This window comes from Gymnoscopelus microlampas, assembly GCF_963454915.1.
Source record: "Gymnoscopelus microlampas genome assembly, chromosome: 5".
In the NCBI taxonomy this organism is placed as follows: Eukaryota; Metazoa; Chordata; class Actinopteri; order Myctophiformes; family Myctophidae; genus Gymnoscopelus; species Gymnoscopelus microlampas.
The window spans coordinates 14,166,375-14,184,846 of record NC_139942.1 but is presented as its reverse complement, the minus strand read 5'-3'; the positions used below and the strand labels follow the sequence as shown (position 1 = coordinate 14,184,846).

Genomic DNA, 18,472 nt, shown 5'->3' with positions numbered 1-18,472 from the left:
CTAGTGCAGTGTGAGCCATGGACCCAGGGGGCAGTAAAATGATAGAGCTGGCAGCTCTTGGTCGACCCTTCAGTCTTGGAATGCTCTACGACTGTCGACAAGACTCACTTGTACCAGGTAAAGCTTTCAATGAAGAACTGCAGTGATAATTATATACTGTATAAAAGTATATATATATATATATATATATATATATATATATATATATATATATATATATATATATATATATATATATATATATATATATATATATATATATATATATATATATATATATATGCAAGCATGTAGGCCTACTGGCTTTATGCCACCAATTATGATACTATATATATATATATACAATAATCAGTTAACTACTTGAAGCCTAGCGTCCCTTTTCTGGGCATAATATGTCACAATAAATTATGTCATAATAAGCAAACACAAGAATAGCAGATCTAAAAGCTCACAACTTGATGCATTGTGTATGTAGATCTGCTATTTTCACCAAAGAGATGTGGTGTAAAGGGAATTAGGGGAGACCTAGTATAGACCCCTGAAGGACGCCAGTCAACTGAAGTATTTAGTACTACAGGTGTACGGGGTTAATGGTCACATCAAACCTTCAAATGGATTTCAAAAGAAAACATCATAGTATGCAATACAGCCTATGAAGGCAGGTCAAATTATTCTCTGCAGAATACTGTACCATATTCTAGAGATTATCGGCACAAATAAGACGTGGAAATAATAATAATAATAATAATAATAATAAGGGTAATAATAATAATAATAATAATAATAATAATAATAAAACTTTATTTATATAGCACCTCTCAAAACTGGGTTACAAAGTGCTTTACAAAGAAAACAACGAGGTCAAATAGCAAAACAGCTTATAAACACACAAAGTATTGAATTCAAAACAAAGAACACCAGGGTGCCTACAAACAATCAAGTTAAAGTTATCCATCACATACAGATGAGGACAATAATGTCTCGGTGCAGTGAAAGATGCAGGTTGATTTCTTGACTTAAACTGTATATTTTAAAATCAACTTGTATATATATACAAAACAAGATTAGGTAAGCATAGTTAAGCCAGTTCATAGTTATAGCTGGACAAAATCTCTATTTAATCCAAGCATCTTGTGATGCTCTTACATCATCAGTTTGTATCCTTTAGTCAGCGAGTGACAGACACCCTTGTACAGGTGACCAAACTAAGTTTGATCACGCCTCGGCCTGTGTCCAAGAGGCATTCTACTGACCCCACTGGTGACCCTTTTTAAGCCAGAACCATCAGACACTCTTTTCTCCTGCTTCCACATTGTTGATGGCTACTTTCCTGCTTTAACCCGTAATGCTGCATGGTCTTGCTGAGGGAAAAACTTTAAAAACCCTGACTGCCCACCTCCACTGGCATCCTGGTCCTCCACACATTTGTGTAGCAGTGCACCAGCTCCTGGTCTGCCACCTGCTTCCTTTCTTGCATCTCCTCCATTATCTCCTCCGAGGGCACCGTTAGTTTCAGAATAGGATGAACAGTCTTGGCCTCAGAGACCAAGCTGATATGTGTTCTCATTGAGGACTGGATGAAATGGTGATGGGATGTCTAGCCTCCTCTCCAGGTCGACTATCATCACCCAGTCTTGTGCCGTAGAAAGCAAACAGAGCCAGTTCTTTGCTTTGGACAATCGCTCAACTTGAAAAAAACAATCAAGGAGTGTATATGCTTTCGCTGATCCCCTTGCTGATTGCCTCAGCATTGAACTTGTGGAACTGGTCATGTCTTCACTCTTCAGTGATAGTACCCCTAGCCTGAAAGAGCGAGCCCTATCGATGGTCTTGAAGGGCGGATCCAAACCCAGGCGGTTGGATTCCCCCCCCCCCCCCGGCCTGTGCACAGAGCACGCTGACGTCACCAAATTTAGAGCGACGCCCCATCTGCACTCTGATTGGTTAGGAGATAACAAGGTCCTAAAACCACCGTTCCTGCAAGGCTCTCCCAGGCTTTTTTTCTTTTTAAACGAAAAAAAAAGGCATGGGTTTCCGAGGCTATAGTACCCCTCACCCAGCACCTTGGGGCAGCTACTCAGGATGTGTTCAGGGATCCCTGTCTTGGAACACATGCTGAGGATGCAGGGATGCATAAGATAGGGAAGAGCTGGGGAGGATATCACATGTCCTCTCAATCAATAACTTGATCCTCTGGGGCTTCCACTTCCAGATGTTCTGAATCAGAATCAGCTTTATTGTCACATCATAGGTTTACAGAAGTAAAAAAGTGGGTGAAATTGTTTTTTTTTTTTTTTTTCGTGCATTCCCATCGTATTGTCATTTCCATAGAAAAAGAGGAAGAAAAAGAGGGGGGGGCAAGTGTGAAAGGATATCAAACAAGAGAACAAAAAACAAAAAACAAACAAGTTATCTACAGATTTACACAAGTACCTGAGATAAATATAAAGGTGCGTGAGAATTGCAGCAGATGTATACTGATATTGTGCAAGCAGATGTATACTGTGCATGCCAGGTGACATTCTGTTCCATCGCCTGTTCCCACTTCATCCAGACACCCTGTTGTTGCATTGCCACTGTTCTGGTTGCTCGCTCTTCCTACACTCAAGCACACACCTCCTCCTGCACCAGCTTCTACTTCCTTGGCAGTGTCATATTGGGTCAATGTTGAGCTCCTGATTCTGGCTCTGCCCTGTGCCACACTCCCAAAAAAGACATGGTGCTTCAGATGAGCTTTGGAATTGCCTTCTGGACTCAGATGAGATGCTGTACTGCTTTGCCTGCACGCCACTTCCTTTCTGTCCTTATGGCGATTCCTGCACTGGACACTTTGGTGTCTCTTATGTCAGTGTACTGCAGGTGTTCTCCTGACATGACTGTGCCATGATTAATTCCAACCTGATAGAGCTAAATGGGAGTCTGTTACTGTTCCCATACAACACAATGCTGCTCAGCCCAGCCATCTACGTCCCACCTTTTACTCAAAGCCTTCCACTAGTCATGGGGACTTCATGGATGACCAGGGACCAGAGGATTCTTGTGAGGATCATCTGCTTATAGACCCAGGCCTGGGATCTTCTAGGGAGTTGTCTACAGCTTGTGGAAAACTTGTTCACAGCTCTCAACTGGTTGTCCAGGTCAGCATTGGTAGCCTTGATACCAGTTTGTTTTCTTCAGACTACAATTGAAGGCCATCTCAAAAATGTGTCTTTGGGTAAGTCTGGTTATCTCCTCCCACTTCTTGGGCACCACTGAGGGTATTTTTCTTTTGTGGTGTCTGTAATTTGGTTTTAGCTTATTTTTAAGATGTAGCTTTGCTTAAACAACTACAGTCATTTGGTGTCAAAATGGTCAAAATAGACCAAGCACCAAGATTGAAGTTCATTAAGTTTCAGCCACAGCCACCTAGAGGCTTTCTCTTCCACCTCCATATTGTTGATGGCTCTTCTCCTTTGATGCATAATGGCCAAGATTCCATAGTTGCTGAGGTTATAACCCCTGACTGGCATGCACCTGGTCCTCCACCCGTTCCGGTGGCTGTCCTCCAACTTCTTGTACTTTGCCTTCCTAGAAGAAAAATATAGATGTAAGGCACCATCAGGGTAGGAAAAGGGGTCTTACTTTAACATTATGTTGAGCATTACAGAGCCCTGTCTCTGTTTTTTCTTCTTATAAATGTTTGGCATCTTTCTGTACAGTAACTTGATAGGCAGTTTATTTTGAAATAACCAGTATAATTGGAAATTCCTGCACTGTGTGATGATGTTTCTGTGTTGAATTTGTTGGGAAAGAAGAATGAGGAAACTGGGAAGTGATTAACAGAGATCCAAATGTGAAAGGTGCAAAAGAGAAGGCTTCAAAGATTCAACAATCAACAAAGGTTATCCAGGAAGGTAGAACTGGAAAGAGCCCAGGAAGTGATGGTTTTACTTCGATTATAGCCAACAGACTCTCATATGTACTCCCAGATATAATTAATTTAGACCAAACAGGTTTTGTTAGGAATCGCCTCTTAAGTGATAATGTGAGGCGCACACTTAACATAATAGACCAAACGGTAGAAATGAAACAACAGATGTTGACCTTGACCTTGGACGCAGAAAAGGCTTTCGATCGAATTCGATCGATTGAGCCCCTAGCAGAACATATTAGGGAAAATAATAAAATAAAGGGAGTTAAACTAAAGGAAGAAGAACATAAATTGGCAATGTATGCAGATGATATTATAGTGTTCCTTACAGAAATATGTAAATCCTTGCCCATTTTATTAGAGGAAATAACAAACTATGGAGTTATGTCTGGATATAAGTTAAATTTAAATAAAACTGAAGCCATGTTAGTGGGTGGTTATTTGGAAAAAGATTTTAAAAAACAGTTTAATATCAAATGGGATCAGAATAAAGTTAGATATCTGGGAGTAAACATACCTAATAATCTAGATGAACTATATCACTGTAATTATGGGCCACTGGAAAACTCTGTAAAACAAGATATGAGTAGGTGGAAAATAATACCTTCCACCTTACTGGAAAGAATTAAGATTATCAAAATGAACGTTTTGCCACGCTTCCTATTTCTATTTCAAAACCTGCCATTACATATCACCTGCATGTCTTCAAGTATGGGAGGGATTGATGAGAAAGTTTATATGGGATGCAAAGAAGCCAAGAGTTAAACTCAAAACCCTGCAACAAGACAAAGACAGAGGAGGTCTGGCGTTACCTAATTTATTTCATTATTATTACGCAGCACAGTTAAAACCCATTTTAATCTGGATGAACAATAAAATAAGCCCTAAATGGAAGCTCATAGAGTCTAATCTGGTTGAACCACTCAGCACCTTGATCTTTGCATCCTATAATAAAATACAGACTAAAACGCTCAATCATTCTATACGTAATACATTTAAAATCTGTAAAACGATATGCAAAATAAGTAAGGTTAAAGAACAAGAAATTACCTGTATGAGAGAAATGTCATGTGACTCAGATTTCACTCCAAATAGTATTGATCATGTTTTTAAGATATGGGAAGGGAAAGGTCTCAGGAGATTTTATCAAATGTATAATGAAGAAGGGGTGGTCTCTTTTGAAAATTTAGTAGATCAATATGATCTTCCAAGTCATCATTTTTATCGATATTTGCAAGTGAGGAGTTACTTAAAAGAGAAGCTCAAAATTAGAACTCTTGGAGACCTTCACCCTCTCCTAAGATGTATAGTAAAATCTCATCAAAGACATGATTACAAAAACACAATTGGACAAGTTTATCAAATCTTTCAGGAAAACAAAATTGAAGATCTAGATCACATAAAGGATAAATGGGATAAAGAATTGAAAATAACCATACAAGGAAAGTGAGTGGAATCAGAGTTTTAAAGACATTTTTAATCATATAAGATCGCCTTTTTAGCAGGAATACGCCTGGAAGATGAATATAAGGTATTTCCAAACGCCTCTATCGATATCCAAGTACACTTTAAACTCTAGTTGTTGGAGGGGATGTGGGGAGAATAGGGCGGATCATACCCATATTTTCCTTACATGCCCCAAAATACAACACTTTTGGTCCAAAGTTTTACAAATCATAGAACAAATATTTGGAAGAGCTGTTATTTTAGAAAATCACAATATACTTTTGGGAACACGTCCCAAAAGTCTACAGAGGGAAGAATTATATCTTTTTTGGATTTTGAGAATTACAGCACTCAAACAAATAACTAGATGTTGGAAGGGTCTGGAACTACCTAGGGTAGTCAGATGGATGGAAAAAGTGGAAGACATTTATTCCATGGAGAAGGTGACATATAAAATTAATGGAAAGGACAGTTTGTTTGAAAAGAGATGGGCACTCTATCTTGCAAATACACGTAATTTGATTATTTAACCTTAAGGATGAAAAAAAAAAAAAAAAAAAATGAAATAAAAGAAAATGGAAGACATATTACCAAAATGATACAACAAAGCCTAACACCCCCCCCCCCTTTTTATTTTCTTTTTGTGTGTTTATTTCTTATTGTTTTATTTCTGGATGTCAATTTTATTGCTTATGCCTCCTCACAAAGGAGGTTGATGCGGATGCATGGACGAAATAATGATCTTGAAATGTCTTAATATCCTTTTCATTCTTTACTTTATGTATGTAGGTGAAGGGGTTTTACATGCAAAAAAAAAAAAAAAAAAAGAATGGGTCGAAATGTCTGGTGATAACAGAGACATAAAACATGTGAAATGTATTATTACTACTATGGAAGTAAACTGAATGATTTATTGTTAACATGTTTGGACTCAATAAAGTATAAAATAAAATAAAAACAAAGATTCAACAATCAATTAGTCAGCTAGCAACTAATATTCACTATATAGGGCGGCCATCCCAGGGTCTGGGAGAAACAATCCACATTTTCATATGGAGAAATTCCAATGCTGTGTACAAAATTAAGAATTGTTATCAAACATAGTGAAATAAATTACAACTATCAATAATAGTAGAAAGGCACTAACTTAAGCCTCTTATTCCATCAATTACAGGCTTTACATTGTGGAATTGTGAAGATCTGGAAAAGGATACAAGAAAAAGTACCCAGCACAACACTGAATTTGACATAGTTGCATCTGAATCGATTGAGGACAAAACTTCATCACTGAATGTTGAAGCGTCCTTGAAAGCAAGTTTTTTGGGTGGAATGGTAGAGGTTGCTGGCTCTGCCAAATATCTCAATGATTGTAAGACTTCAAAAAATCAGGCAAGAGTAACATTCAAATACAAAGCTACCACAATATTTGAACAATTGTCGATGAATCATCTTGGAAGAGACAATGTGAACCATCCACATGTTTTTGACTCAGACATAGCAACACATGTTGTAACTGGTATCCTTTATGGGGCACAAGCATTCTTTGTATTTGACCGTCAAGTGTCTGATAAAGAGAATCGTCTAGAAATTGAAGGCAACCTGAAGGTAGCAATCACTAAGATTCCCTGCCTGTCAATAGAAGGCCAAGCTTCTCTACAAATGAAAGACACAGATATTGCAAAGGCTGATCAATTCTCCTGCAAGTTCCATGGGGACTTTGCTCTTGACACCACCCCGGTCTCTTTTCAGGATGCAATACATGTCTACCAAAGTCTCCCACAATTGTTGGGAAAAAATGGAGAGAATGCTGTACCAGTGAAGGTCTGGCTGATGCCTTTGAAGGTTTTAGATTCTAAAGCTGCTCAGCTGGTCCGTGAAATTAGCATTGGATTAGTGAATGAAGCTCAAAGTGTCCTTGAGGACTTCAGTGAACTGGAATTGAAGTGCAATGATGCACTGAAGAGCACTGTGGCACAACAGTTCCCACAGATTAGGAAGAAGCTGAGAGATTTTAAACATCAGTGTAATGAATACAAGCTAGACTTTCAGAAAACCTTGGCAAAGAGACTTCCTTCACTCAGAGGAGGTGGGGAAGAGGAGAGTGTGCTTGCAGAGATCCTGAAAAGAAGACACTCATCTCCTTTCAACAGCAGAGACCTGAATGAGTGGATGCGCTGCAAAGAGAGAGAAATAAACATCATAAGCTCCCTAACTGACATGATGAAAAACACAAAGGTTGTCTCAAGTCAGAGTGAATTTGACAAAATAATCCTCAGTTCAGAAACCCAGCAAGCTGTATGTTTTGCTTTCACCTCACTGCAAACGGCTGAACCATATCTGTCAGCTTTGTTAAGCTACTTAAGAGAAACACCCAAACAAGTGAACACTCAAGATACTGTACTGCATCCTTGTGATGTAGAAGAGGAACAATGGTACTTTTCAAAAGAGTTAACAGAGAAATTGAGACAAAAAGCAAAGCTTTACATTGATTTTTCGGAGGTCAACAAGGACAACAAGAATATACAGTTCCTTGCGACAGCTATACCAAATGAGAGTAAAAAGGGTGCAAGTGTCTACCTTTATAACGATGGATTTCTGGTCAATGAGAACTTCGAGCCACCTTCCAAGCCTGAAACACCTGCAGTTAGTGACATAACCCATAACAGTGTGACGCTCAAGTTGTGCCCACCAAGATTTGGAGCAGAAGGCATCAGCCACTACTCTATTGAGTACTGTGTCACTGGACCAGATGACTGGCAACAACAGACAGCATCCAAAGCTGATGAAGTCACAGTGTCCAATTTGACTCCTAACACAGAGTACTTGTTCAGATTCAGAGCAGTGTGCCCAGTTGGCAGAGGGCCAGCCAGTGAAGTCAGTGGCTCCATGAAAACTTTACCCACAAGTCCACCTGGAAAACCTCAAGTTGAAGCATACTCAGATCAACTATCAGTTAAATGGGAGCAACCAACTGAGCTTGGAGACGGGGTGACTGTAGAGAGCTACAGTGTGGAGTACGCACAAATATCCACTGGAATGAAACATGAACAACTGCAGTGGGACAAAGTGGCGTCAAATGCTGAAAATACCATCATTACTGGGCTTGAACCATTGACAAATTATACAGTTAGAGTCAGTTCTATCTGTGGTGTGGCTGGCAGAAGCAAGGAAAGCATTGCACTCACTGTCCAGACAACAAAAGCTGAAACTGTACGCCTGGCTGAATTCCACAGACTTGAAAGCAAACTCATCAATTCAGGGTTGCCCTCAGTTTACAAGCTACCTCTGAAAATAAATGAAATTGACATTGATGGATGCAAGATCTACAGTTTTGGCAAGGAAAGCATGAGGCGAAATCGTACGATAATGGTGCTTGGAGCAACTGGGGCAGGAAAGACCACCCTCATCAATGGGATGATCAACTACATCCTCGGCATAAACTGGAATGATGATTACCGATTTAAATTAATCCACGAGGGACAATCAAAGTCACAAGCTGAAAGCCAAACATCTGAGGTCATTGCATACAAAATTAACCACCAAGAGGGTTTTAAAGTCCCTTATTCTCTCACCCTCGTTGACACACCAGGCTTTGGTGACACTCGTGGAATAGACAGAGACAGGGCAATTACAGAGAAGGTCCGAAGCCTTTTCGCTTCCGAGATCGGTGTCAGTGAGATTGACACAGTGTGTTTCGTTACCCAGGCCTCTCTTGCAAGGTTGACACACACACAAAAGTATGTGTTTGACTCTGTGCTGTCCATTTTTGGCAAAGACATTGCAGACAACATTCGGATGCTGGTGACGTTCGCAGACGGCCAGCAACCCCCAGTTCTGGAGGCGATAAATGCCTCCAATGTCCCATGTCCTAAAACAGATGTGGGGTTGCCCATTCACTTCAAATTCAACAACTCTGCTCTGTTTGCAGACAAAAGATCCCTCAGGGAAAGGGACTGTGATGAAGATGAAGACACTGACAATGAAAACTTTGATAAAATGTTTTGGAACATGGGCATGAAGAGCTTGAAACGTTTCTTTGCAGCTTTAGACAAAATGGAGACCAAAAGTTTGCAGCTAACAAAGGAGGTTCTTAAAGAACGCAAAAGGCTTGAAACAGCTGTCGAAGGTATACAGCCACAAGTTAAAGCTGGGATAGCGAAACTTGAAGAAATCAGGATGACGAAACAAAAAATTGAAGAGCATGAAGCTGCCATCTGCTCAAATGAGAATTTTGAGATTGAGGTTGAGATCATCAAGCCAAAGCAAGAAATGATCACTAAAGCAGGAGAGTTCATCACCAACTGCCAACAGTGTTCAATGACTTGTCACTACCCCTGTGGAATACCAAATGACAGTCAAAAGCACGGCTGTACCGCCATGGACAGCAGTGGAAGGTGTACTGTATGCCCAGGAAAATGTGTGTGGACTGTCCATTTCAACCAGAAGTACAGATGGGAGTATGTTAAGGTGAAAGAGAAGCGCACAGTGCAGGAGTTTAAGGCAAAGTATGAGAATGCCACGCAAGCAAAGTTATCCGTCCAAGACTTGATTGAAAAGCAAGAGGAGGACATTGCAAACCTTCAAGATGTGATAGTGTCCCTTGTGGAGCAGTCAGCTGCATGTTTGGCTCGACTGAATAAGATTGCTTTGAGGCCCAATCCACTTTCCGCCCCTGAATACATAGACCTGCTCATCGAGGGAGAAAAGTCAGAAGTCAAGGAGGGCTATGTGGCCCGCATTCGGTCTTTGGAGGCTATGAAAGAACAGGCGCAGATCATATCCAAGGTCGCCAAAGAGGAAACGCTCACAAAATCTGAGACAGAAATGTACGCAGAAAGACAGAAGAGAAAAAAGAATCGGGGCGTTTTCCAGAAATTTACAGATTTCTTTAAATAGTAAAACAAAAATGATTCAGGCAGTGAAGGAATTAGATTTGAAGCATTGTGCTTAGGCCTTAACAACTTAAACCTGTCCTTATTCTGGGCTTGTCATTTAGGCAAACATTCTGCAAACATAGCAGATCTACAAGCTCAGAACTTGGTGCAACGTGATGCATTGATTATTATTTGATGATTATTTAAAATGTTTCTCCCCAAACAGAAGCTCAAAACCCTTGTTATTGAGTGAGTGTTATTATTTTAAATGTAAAAACAAACACACAAACAAACAAGAGAACAATTAATAACAATAATTGTGTAATGAAATTAAATCAACATTTATTGGAACATATTGTCCACACAGAGTAAATTGTATTCCTGTATTACTATAGTCCCTTCTGCTAAAATGTGAGTGTACTAAATCTAATCAAATACATTGTCACGACTTTCTCAAGATTTTGCCCTGCTGTGATAGAGGAAAGAAGGAAAATCGTGGCAGTAAAGGACATCATTATGAAACACATTGTAGGCAAATTGTAAATGTGATCCATTATTTAACCACTTAAACCCATATGGTTGACCGGAGTCCCTCAAGGCTCTATACTTGTGTATCTTCTGTTTTCTGTTATTGTGGGGAAAGCTTTCGCAGAAAATAGCTGATCGAAAAGCTAACAGCGCTGCGCCACGTTGTGAGCTTGCCGATCAGCTATTTTCTGCGAAAGCCCTCCCTACAATATGGATTCTGGGGTTTAAGTGGTTAAGATTAATGTGTGTTACGAAGTGAGCAAACATATTAGCAGTGTTTAACTTCACTGTGATACCTACGTGCAGGATATAGAATGATATTGGTTGCAACATTTAAATTGTGTTTGTATGTTTTTATTTCTTTGGTGCCTGTGACGAGGGGGAGTTTGGTCGGCTGGCGGTGCTGGCAATGATGTTATTGGCTGTGATCTGGTGAGTACAGTGTGTGCGTATACAAGACAGAGAAGGTAAGGTGGGCAGGGTGGTTTAGATACCATCAGAGCTACGTGAACCCCCGTGCTAGGAAGAAGAAGCGCTTAACGCTGTTTGTTGTTTTGATGTATTTTTCTTTTGTTGAATTTGCTGTCAGTTTGTTATTTTAGTTTGTTGTTTTGTGGTGCGTCGAACGCGGGTACGCCACCGGGCATTTGCCTGGTGGCAGAGCTGCATGTGGGCGCACTGAAGACTAGCATTGAGTCGTTAGTCAGAGAACATCTTGAGTTAGATGCGGGGCAGCTCTCTTGAAACAGTAGTTACTTCTCTGTGTTGTGTACGTGTGCATGTGCTCACTACTGAGGGCTGGAGAGGAAAGGAATTGGTTTTCGATTTGTTTCTTTATTTGCATTATATTGATAGTTAATTATGCATTGTTTTCCCCCCCATAATAATGTGTAGACTATGCTTTGAAAATGGGGCCAGTATTTAAAGATGCCTCTTTGGTTAGGCCGCTTGTGCGCTCGCTCTCTCTCTCTCTCTCTCTCTCTCTCTCTCTCTCTCTCTCTCTCTCTCTCTCTCTCTCTCTCTCTCTCAGGTGGAATGTTGGCGATGTGTGATCAAGTTGACTGGTCGATGAGGGGGCTGGTTCAATGTGCTCTCTCTCTCTCTCTCTCTCTCTCTCTCTCTCTCTCTCTCTCTCTCTCTCTCTCTCTCTCTCTCTCTCTCTCTCCTTCTCCAGCAGCCTGTTTTCAGTACATGTTATCATTACACAGTCCTTAATTCATTACTTTACTTAAAGATTATGCTTACATTGAATCATATACTTTCTGTTTAATGTAATTGTTTTCCTAATAAATATTTTTGTTCAATTTACACCCTGTGTAAACTGTTTACATTAATCAAACATTGTATTGCTCTCTTTTTGCCTGTTCTAATCCTGCCTGTAAAAAGCTCTTAATGTATCTATCATTGTAGCTGTAAAGTTAAAAGTAATAGTGCACACAACAGACTCAACTGTTGATATAGGAATAGGAATCATGTAGTTCTGTCTGGCTTATAGACTGGGGCAGATGTTGATGATAAAAAATAAAAAAAGCACATCAAAACACGAGACAAGGAAATGTAACATCTAAACAGAGACCAAGGCATAAAAGGATAACTAGACTAGAGCAGGGGCTCTCAAACTTTGTTATACCACGACCCCATATGAGGGAATTGTTCGGGTCAAGTGGCCGTCCTCTTCACGTTGGGTCAATAGAGCATATAGCTGCAACAGTCAGTTGAAGACAGATTATATTTCTGTGGGCCATTCAAAAATAGCAGATCAAGCAGATCAAGCTAATAGCGCGGCGCTATGAGCTTGTAGATCTGCATTTTTTTTGCATATCTTTGAATATATAATTTAATAAAAGCTCAAATAAAAGCAAACATTTTAACTCAAATCTTTGCTTCTGGAGTATTCTACAAATGTCTTCTAAATCCTAATAGTTCTTTTTTTTTTAAACCTATGTTGCTATAATATCAGTGGTTCTCAAACCTTTTTCATGTCAAGGACCAAAAATAGCAGATCTACAAGCTCATAGCGCGGCACCGAGTGCCGCGCTATGAGCTGCTATTTTTGAATAGCCCAACGAAATCTAAAAATGACACAGATGTGTTCCTGGTCTTAAAGAGTTAAACACTACTGAACTAGATATCTAATTGACAGGATTCTTTTCACCAGTAGAATGATATGAAACCAGTAGGTTATGGATCTTCAATGTTGAGGATCGTGCATTAGCAAGCAATGATCAAGATCTCAAGATTACAACATACATCAGTAATATTTATACCCCTTCTGTCAGTAGGCGATAGGTCTCGGCCACCTCCTCGTCTTTCTATTTCTTAATATTAGGCAATATTAACCATCTTGTTACTAGGCCAGGTGGTTATCTGCGTATGATTTCTAGTTGTAACTAAATACACAATTTTCCTTGCTGCTTGCTGTTAAAGGGGAAATCCACCCATTTTCAATATTTAACTATGTCATTAATATAGCATAAAGGAGTTGTGTCGAAATAAGAAAAAAGTTCCCCCCTTTCTGTATTGCCTTGAACTGGAAGATTGATTTTGGGTTTAACATGGCAAATTACAACACGATGAGTCATCATGTTGTAATTTGCAATGTTAAACCCAAAATCAATCCTCCAGTTCAAGGCAACACAGAAAGGGGGGAACTTTTTTCTTATTTCCACACAACTCCTTTATGCTATATTAATGACATAGTTAAATATTGAAAATGGGTGGATTTCCCCTTTAAGTTCGCTGTGACCTAGCCGAATAACTCATCTGTTTCTTGCGTAAGATCAATCTCCTGTGGGAGCCATTTTCTCTCCCTCCATAGACAGGGTCAATTTTCAGAGAAGCATAACCCCGAAGGCATTTCGTGTTTATTTTTGGTATACAACATTTCTAGGGGTATTAAGGGGTGCTGAATCCAAATCTGCTGTATACCCAGCGCAAAAATGACAATTAAGGCCTCAAAATTGAGAAATTCAACATGGCCGCCAGCGCCAGGACCTCTTTCCAAAAAAACAGGTGCAAAACCCACATTCTTTATTCTACTGACATGAAACTTTGCACAGAACATCTGCACTTATGGGGGAAGAAAGTAGGAATATAGCTGGGGTGCAACCATGAGAGTAACAGGGTGTTTTTGACTGTCTAACTGTAATCTTTGTATAGGCGAGGATACAAAAATGACATTTCTTCAGCGTTTGCAGGAATACTACAACAATTTGGTAATAACTGTACAGTGTTGGACACCAACATTGGAATCCCCCAAGTCTTAGCTTTCTTCAGGTACCAAGTTTATGCCAGTAGCCCTTATAAGTCTGGATATATAAGCATTTTAGTGTAAGCATGCTGTTTTAGGAGAATTTTCAAAAGATAAATGGTGGTACCCAGGGGGCAAAACCCCCTTTTTTTTGGAATGCTGCATTTGCCCTGCTATAAAAGGTTGGCCACCAGAAATAATATCTATGACCCAGTAGGATCACAACCTATATGGACAACCCGGTCAACTTGCTGCTGGAAATCCAATATGGCCGCCTCAATATTGGCCCCAATCAGAAAATAGCTTTGGCAATAACTTTTGAACCAGATGGGCTAGAAATAAAAACTTGGTGTCTTGTTCATGGTTTCAGAGCATGAGAAACTCAATGGAATACTTATCTTTATGATTGGGTGTGTCTGGACCTTTAATTTGCATATTTCCAAGATGGACGCCACGCGAAAATGAGTTTTACTATGACTTTTACAGTGACAGCTGACTGTTATGGCAACAGAGATGGCAGTCCAGAGATGGCAGTCCTAAGAGAGCAGCTGCTGCTTTTTCAGGAATCATTGAATGGGCAACCAATTGCAGTCCTCTGGGCAACCTTCCTTGAGATGTCAGATATTCTCCAAAGGTTTATCTACTACGATCGGGAAGGTGACTGGACAGGACATCTCTGTGAATCAGCAAGAATGCTACCCTACCTCAGTGCAGCAGGCCACTACAAGTACGGGCAGCAATCTTTACCTCTGTATTTGGCTGAGATGAAGAAACTACCAGAAACAGCTTCAGAGGTACATGAAGCACTGATGGCAGGTGTATTTGTTGGCAGATGGCAGCCACAACAGTGTTTCTCTTGACATGCTACTGGAGCAGACCTATAATGCCGATGCCAAGGAAGCAAGCAGTCTGGATGGCATTACACTGACTCAGCCCTGCTGCCAGGACAAAATGGGTCTACACAAAACCACTCACTGCAGCTGTCTCTGCAGAGCTCAAGTCTATGCTCCACCTCCACTCCTCCAACCCACACCATGAGTCTGGTGCAATCCTCTCTCCTGCAACCACCACCCCCTCCGCCCTCCTCCTCCCTCCTCCCTGACGACTTCGCCAACTTCTTTGACAAGAAGGTGAACGATATCCGATCCTCCTTCACTCCTCCCCCGGCTGATGCCCTGCGCACTACCCACACCTGTCTGCCTTCCACCCCTCCCTCCCTATCTTCATCTACTCCTCCTCCCTCTCCCCCACCCTCTCTATCCCACTTCTCTCCCCTCTCCTCTAAAGAGGTCCTTCTCCTTGTTACCTCTAGTCGCCCCACCTCATGCTCCCTGGACCCAGTCCCATCCCCTCTGCTGCAGTCCTCTGCACCTGAACTCCTTCCCTTCTTAACCCACCTTATTAACACCTCTCTGACGTCTGGCTACTTTCCCTCTGCTTTCAAGACTGCCAGAGTCACCCCCCTCCTGAAGAAACCCACACTTGACCCCTCTGAGATCAAGAACTACAGACCGGTTTCCCTTCTATCCTTCCTATCTAAAACTCTCGAACGTGCTGTCTTTAAACAACTGTCTTCCTACCTCCACCAGAACAACCTCCTGGACTCCAACCAGTCGGGCTTCAAAGTGGGTCACTCGACAGAGACTGCCCTCCTGGCAGTGACGGAGTCGCTCCATGCCGCTAGAGCGAACTCTCTCTCCTCAGTCCTGATACTCCTGGACCTGTCTGCAGCGTTCGACACAGTGAACCACCAGATCCTCCTCTCCACCCTCGAGGGGATGGGTGTCTCAGGCTCTGCACTCTCCCTGTTTGCATCCTACCTGACGGGTCGCTCCTACCAGGTGATGCTGAGAGGGTCTGTGTCAGAACCACACAGGCTCACTACTGGGGTTCCCCAAGGCTCGGTTCTGGGTCCTCTTCTTTTCTCTCTCTACACTACATCTCTTGGTGCTGTCATCCACTCCCATGGCTTTTCCTACCACTGCTATGCCGATGACACCCAGCTGATCCTCTCATTCCCCCCCTCTGACACACAAGTGGAGGCACGCATTGCTGCTTGTCTGGCTGACATCTCGGAGTGGATGTCGACGAACCACCTGAAGCTCAACCTGGACAAGACCGAGCTGATGTTCATCCCGGGGAAGGGCTGTCCTCACCGAGACATGGCCATCACCATTGAGAATGCTGTGGTGACGTCAACTCGGACTGCGAAGAATCTGGGTGTGACCCTGGACGATCAACTGTCGTTCTCGGCTAACATCGCATCAGTGACACGGTCCTGCAGATTCCTCCTCTACAACATCAGGAGGATTCGCCCCTTCCTCACGGAGAAAACAGCCCAGGTGCTCATCCAGGCTCTTGTCATCTCCCGCCTGGACTACTGCAACTCCCTCCTTGCTGGTGCTCCGGCATCAGCCATCAGACCTCTGGAGCTTGTTCAGAAAGCTGCGGCTCGTCTGGTGTTCAACCGCCCCAAGTTCTCCCACACAACTATCCTTCTCCGTTCTCTGCACTGGCTCCCCGTAGCAGCTCGCATTCAGTTTAAAACCCTGGTGCTAGCCTATAGAGCAGTGAAAGGAACAGCTCCTTCTTACCTCCGAGTTTTGGTCAATGCCCACACCCCTGCCCGACCACTCCGGTCTGCCACCTCGGGGCGACTGACTCCCTCGCCACTCAACGGTCCTTCTGGTCGATCGACACGGTCACGACTTTTTTCTGTTCTGGCCCCACAGTGGTGGAATGAACTTCCCACTGATGTCAGGACAGCAGAGTCACTGCCCATCTTTCGCCGCAGGCTGAAAACCCACCTCTTCAGGAAACACTATCCTTCCTCTTTGCCTGGCCTACTTGTTGTTAACTAGTTGTACGAACTCTTGTTTTACTGTTGTACTGTTTTATTGGATCTTGTTTAGTCGATACACTTATTTGTTTTAGCTCGTGCTCATTTGATTTTGCCATTTTTGTCTCATCTGTTTAAGAAAGTAGGTAGCTGATATATTGCACTTTTACCTTAGCGCTAGGTATACTCTTGGTTGCTTGTTTTTGCAGGAAATGTACTTAAAACTTCTGGTGATTAGTAGTTTTCGTTCCCTACCTATGTTGAATACACTTATTGTAAGTCGCTTTGGATAAAAGCGTCTGCTAAATGACTGTAATGTAATGTAATGGTCAGAGTCGTGTAATCCGGGATGCAGAGATGGTAGTCAAGGTCATGGTAGCAGTGGAGACTAACCCATTTACAGTGAGCACATCATCCACGATCAACATATCTACAGGACAGTGTGCTGATTCCACAGTCAAGGACCACTTGATGAGTGTGAAAGAACTGGGTCTGACGGCACTGTGTGAGTCATTGTCCAGTGAACAGAAGAAGACAAGCATAATGAAGCTTAACACCTCCCACACTCAAAACACAAAATCTAAAAAATCTAAGGGGAAAACCTCAGCACCTGGCAAGAGCAATGAAATTACTGCCCTCCTGCGCATGACCCAAATCATAGCCAGTGGTGGAGAACTCAACCTTGTTGACTTTATAGGCAACCACGAGTGCAGTGGCTTCCCCCTTCCCTCTTCCAGGAAGATGGCAGGATGAGAACAGGTACCAAGGCAAGCCTTGAGAAGGTCCTGAAAGAGGAGACCAAAGTTGCATGCATCCCTGACCTGCCTACAGAAGACAGAACAACAGCAGTAGTTATTGATGCCATGTATGCCATACGCCATTGGTCGTTCCTGAAAGGTGAAGCATTTGGAACAATCGCTGAACGATACCAACGTCTGCTGTTGAATGATGTGCCTGCTGGCACAGAGATCATTCACTTCTGTCGTGACCGGTACAGTGGACCTAGTCTTAAGACAGCTGAGCAAGAACACAGATATGCTCGACCAAAACCTACCAAAGAATATGAAGTCAGTATGCGTTACACAGCTCCAGATCCTCAGGAGTTTTTTGCTGTGTCAGCCTAACAAGGCAAACCTATTGAGTTTCCTCTGTGACGAATGGTGTGAAAATGAGAAACTTAAGTCGGCCCTTGGTCCAACACATCTTTACCTGGGTGGGTGGTTTAAAGAAGAGACAAGGAGTGTGGTGATCAAGGAGGGGTCTATTGAAGATGTCCCTGCACTAGAATCCACACAACAGGAAGCTGATACAAGAATAATACTCCACACCCTGTACAGTGTCCAGAATGACAAAGTTGACAGAGTTGTCATCCATGCCAATGACACAGACATCATCATCATGTGCCTTTACTATGCAGCAACCCATCTCAGATGCCTTCCAGAGTTGTGGGTGAGAACAGAGCAAAATTCATACCTCCCTATCCATGAAATGGTATCAGCACTGGGGCTTGCAGAGTGTCGTGCCCTGCCCTTTATCCATAGTTTAAGTGGCAGAGATACCACCAGCTATCCCTTCTTCACTGGGAAGAAGGCATGGTTCAAGGCCAGCATGCGTCTGGATCTCCC

General features: G+C 42.1%; 2 protein-coding genes across 3 annotated transcripts in view; one reads left to right on the top strand and one right to left on the bottom strand.

Annotated features, from left to right (window-relative positions):
- Positions 1-11,949, top strand: part of LOC311044821 (uncharacterized protein) — an 18,654-nt gene extending 6,705 nt beyond the window's left edge. Inside the window, exons 3-4 of one of the 2 annotated variants that reach the window (XM_084056632.1) lie at positions 5-117; positions 6,531-11,949. In XM_084056632.1, coding sequence (XP_083912758.1) covers positions 18-117; positions 6,531-10,252 — 3,822 coding nt within the window. In that variant the 5' untranslated portion in view covers positions 5-17 and the 3' untranslated portion in view covers positions 10,253-11,949. The remainder of the gene's footprint in view (positions 1-4; positions 118-6,530) is intronic. The other variant, XM_084056633.1, reaches the window with a different exon arrangement.
- Positions 1-18,472, bottom strand: part of LOC311044932 (uncharacterized protein) — a gene marked incomplete at its 3' end in the record, with an annotated part of 112,715 nt that overhangs the window by 65,483 nt on the left and 28,760 nt on the right. The gene's annotated exons all lie outside the window — the stretch shown is intronic.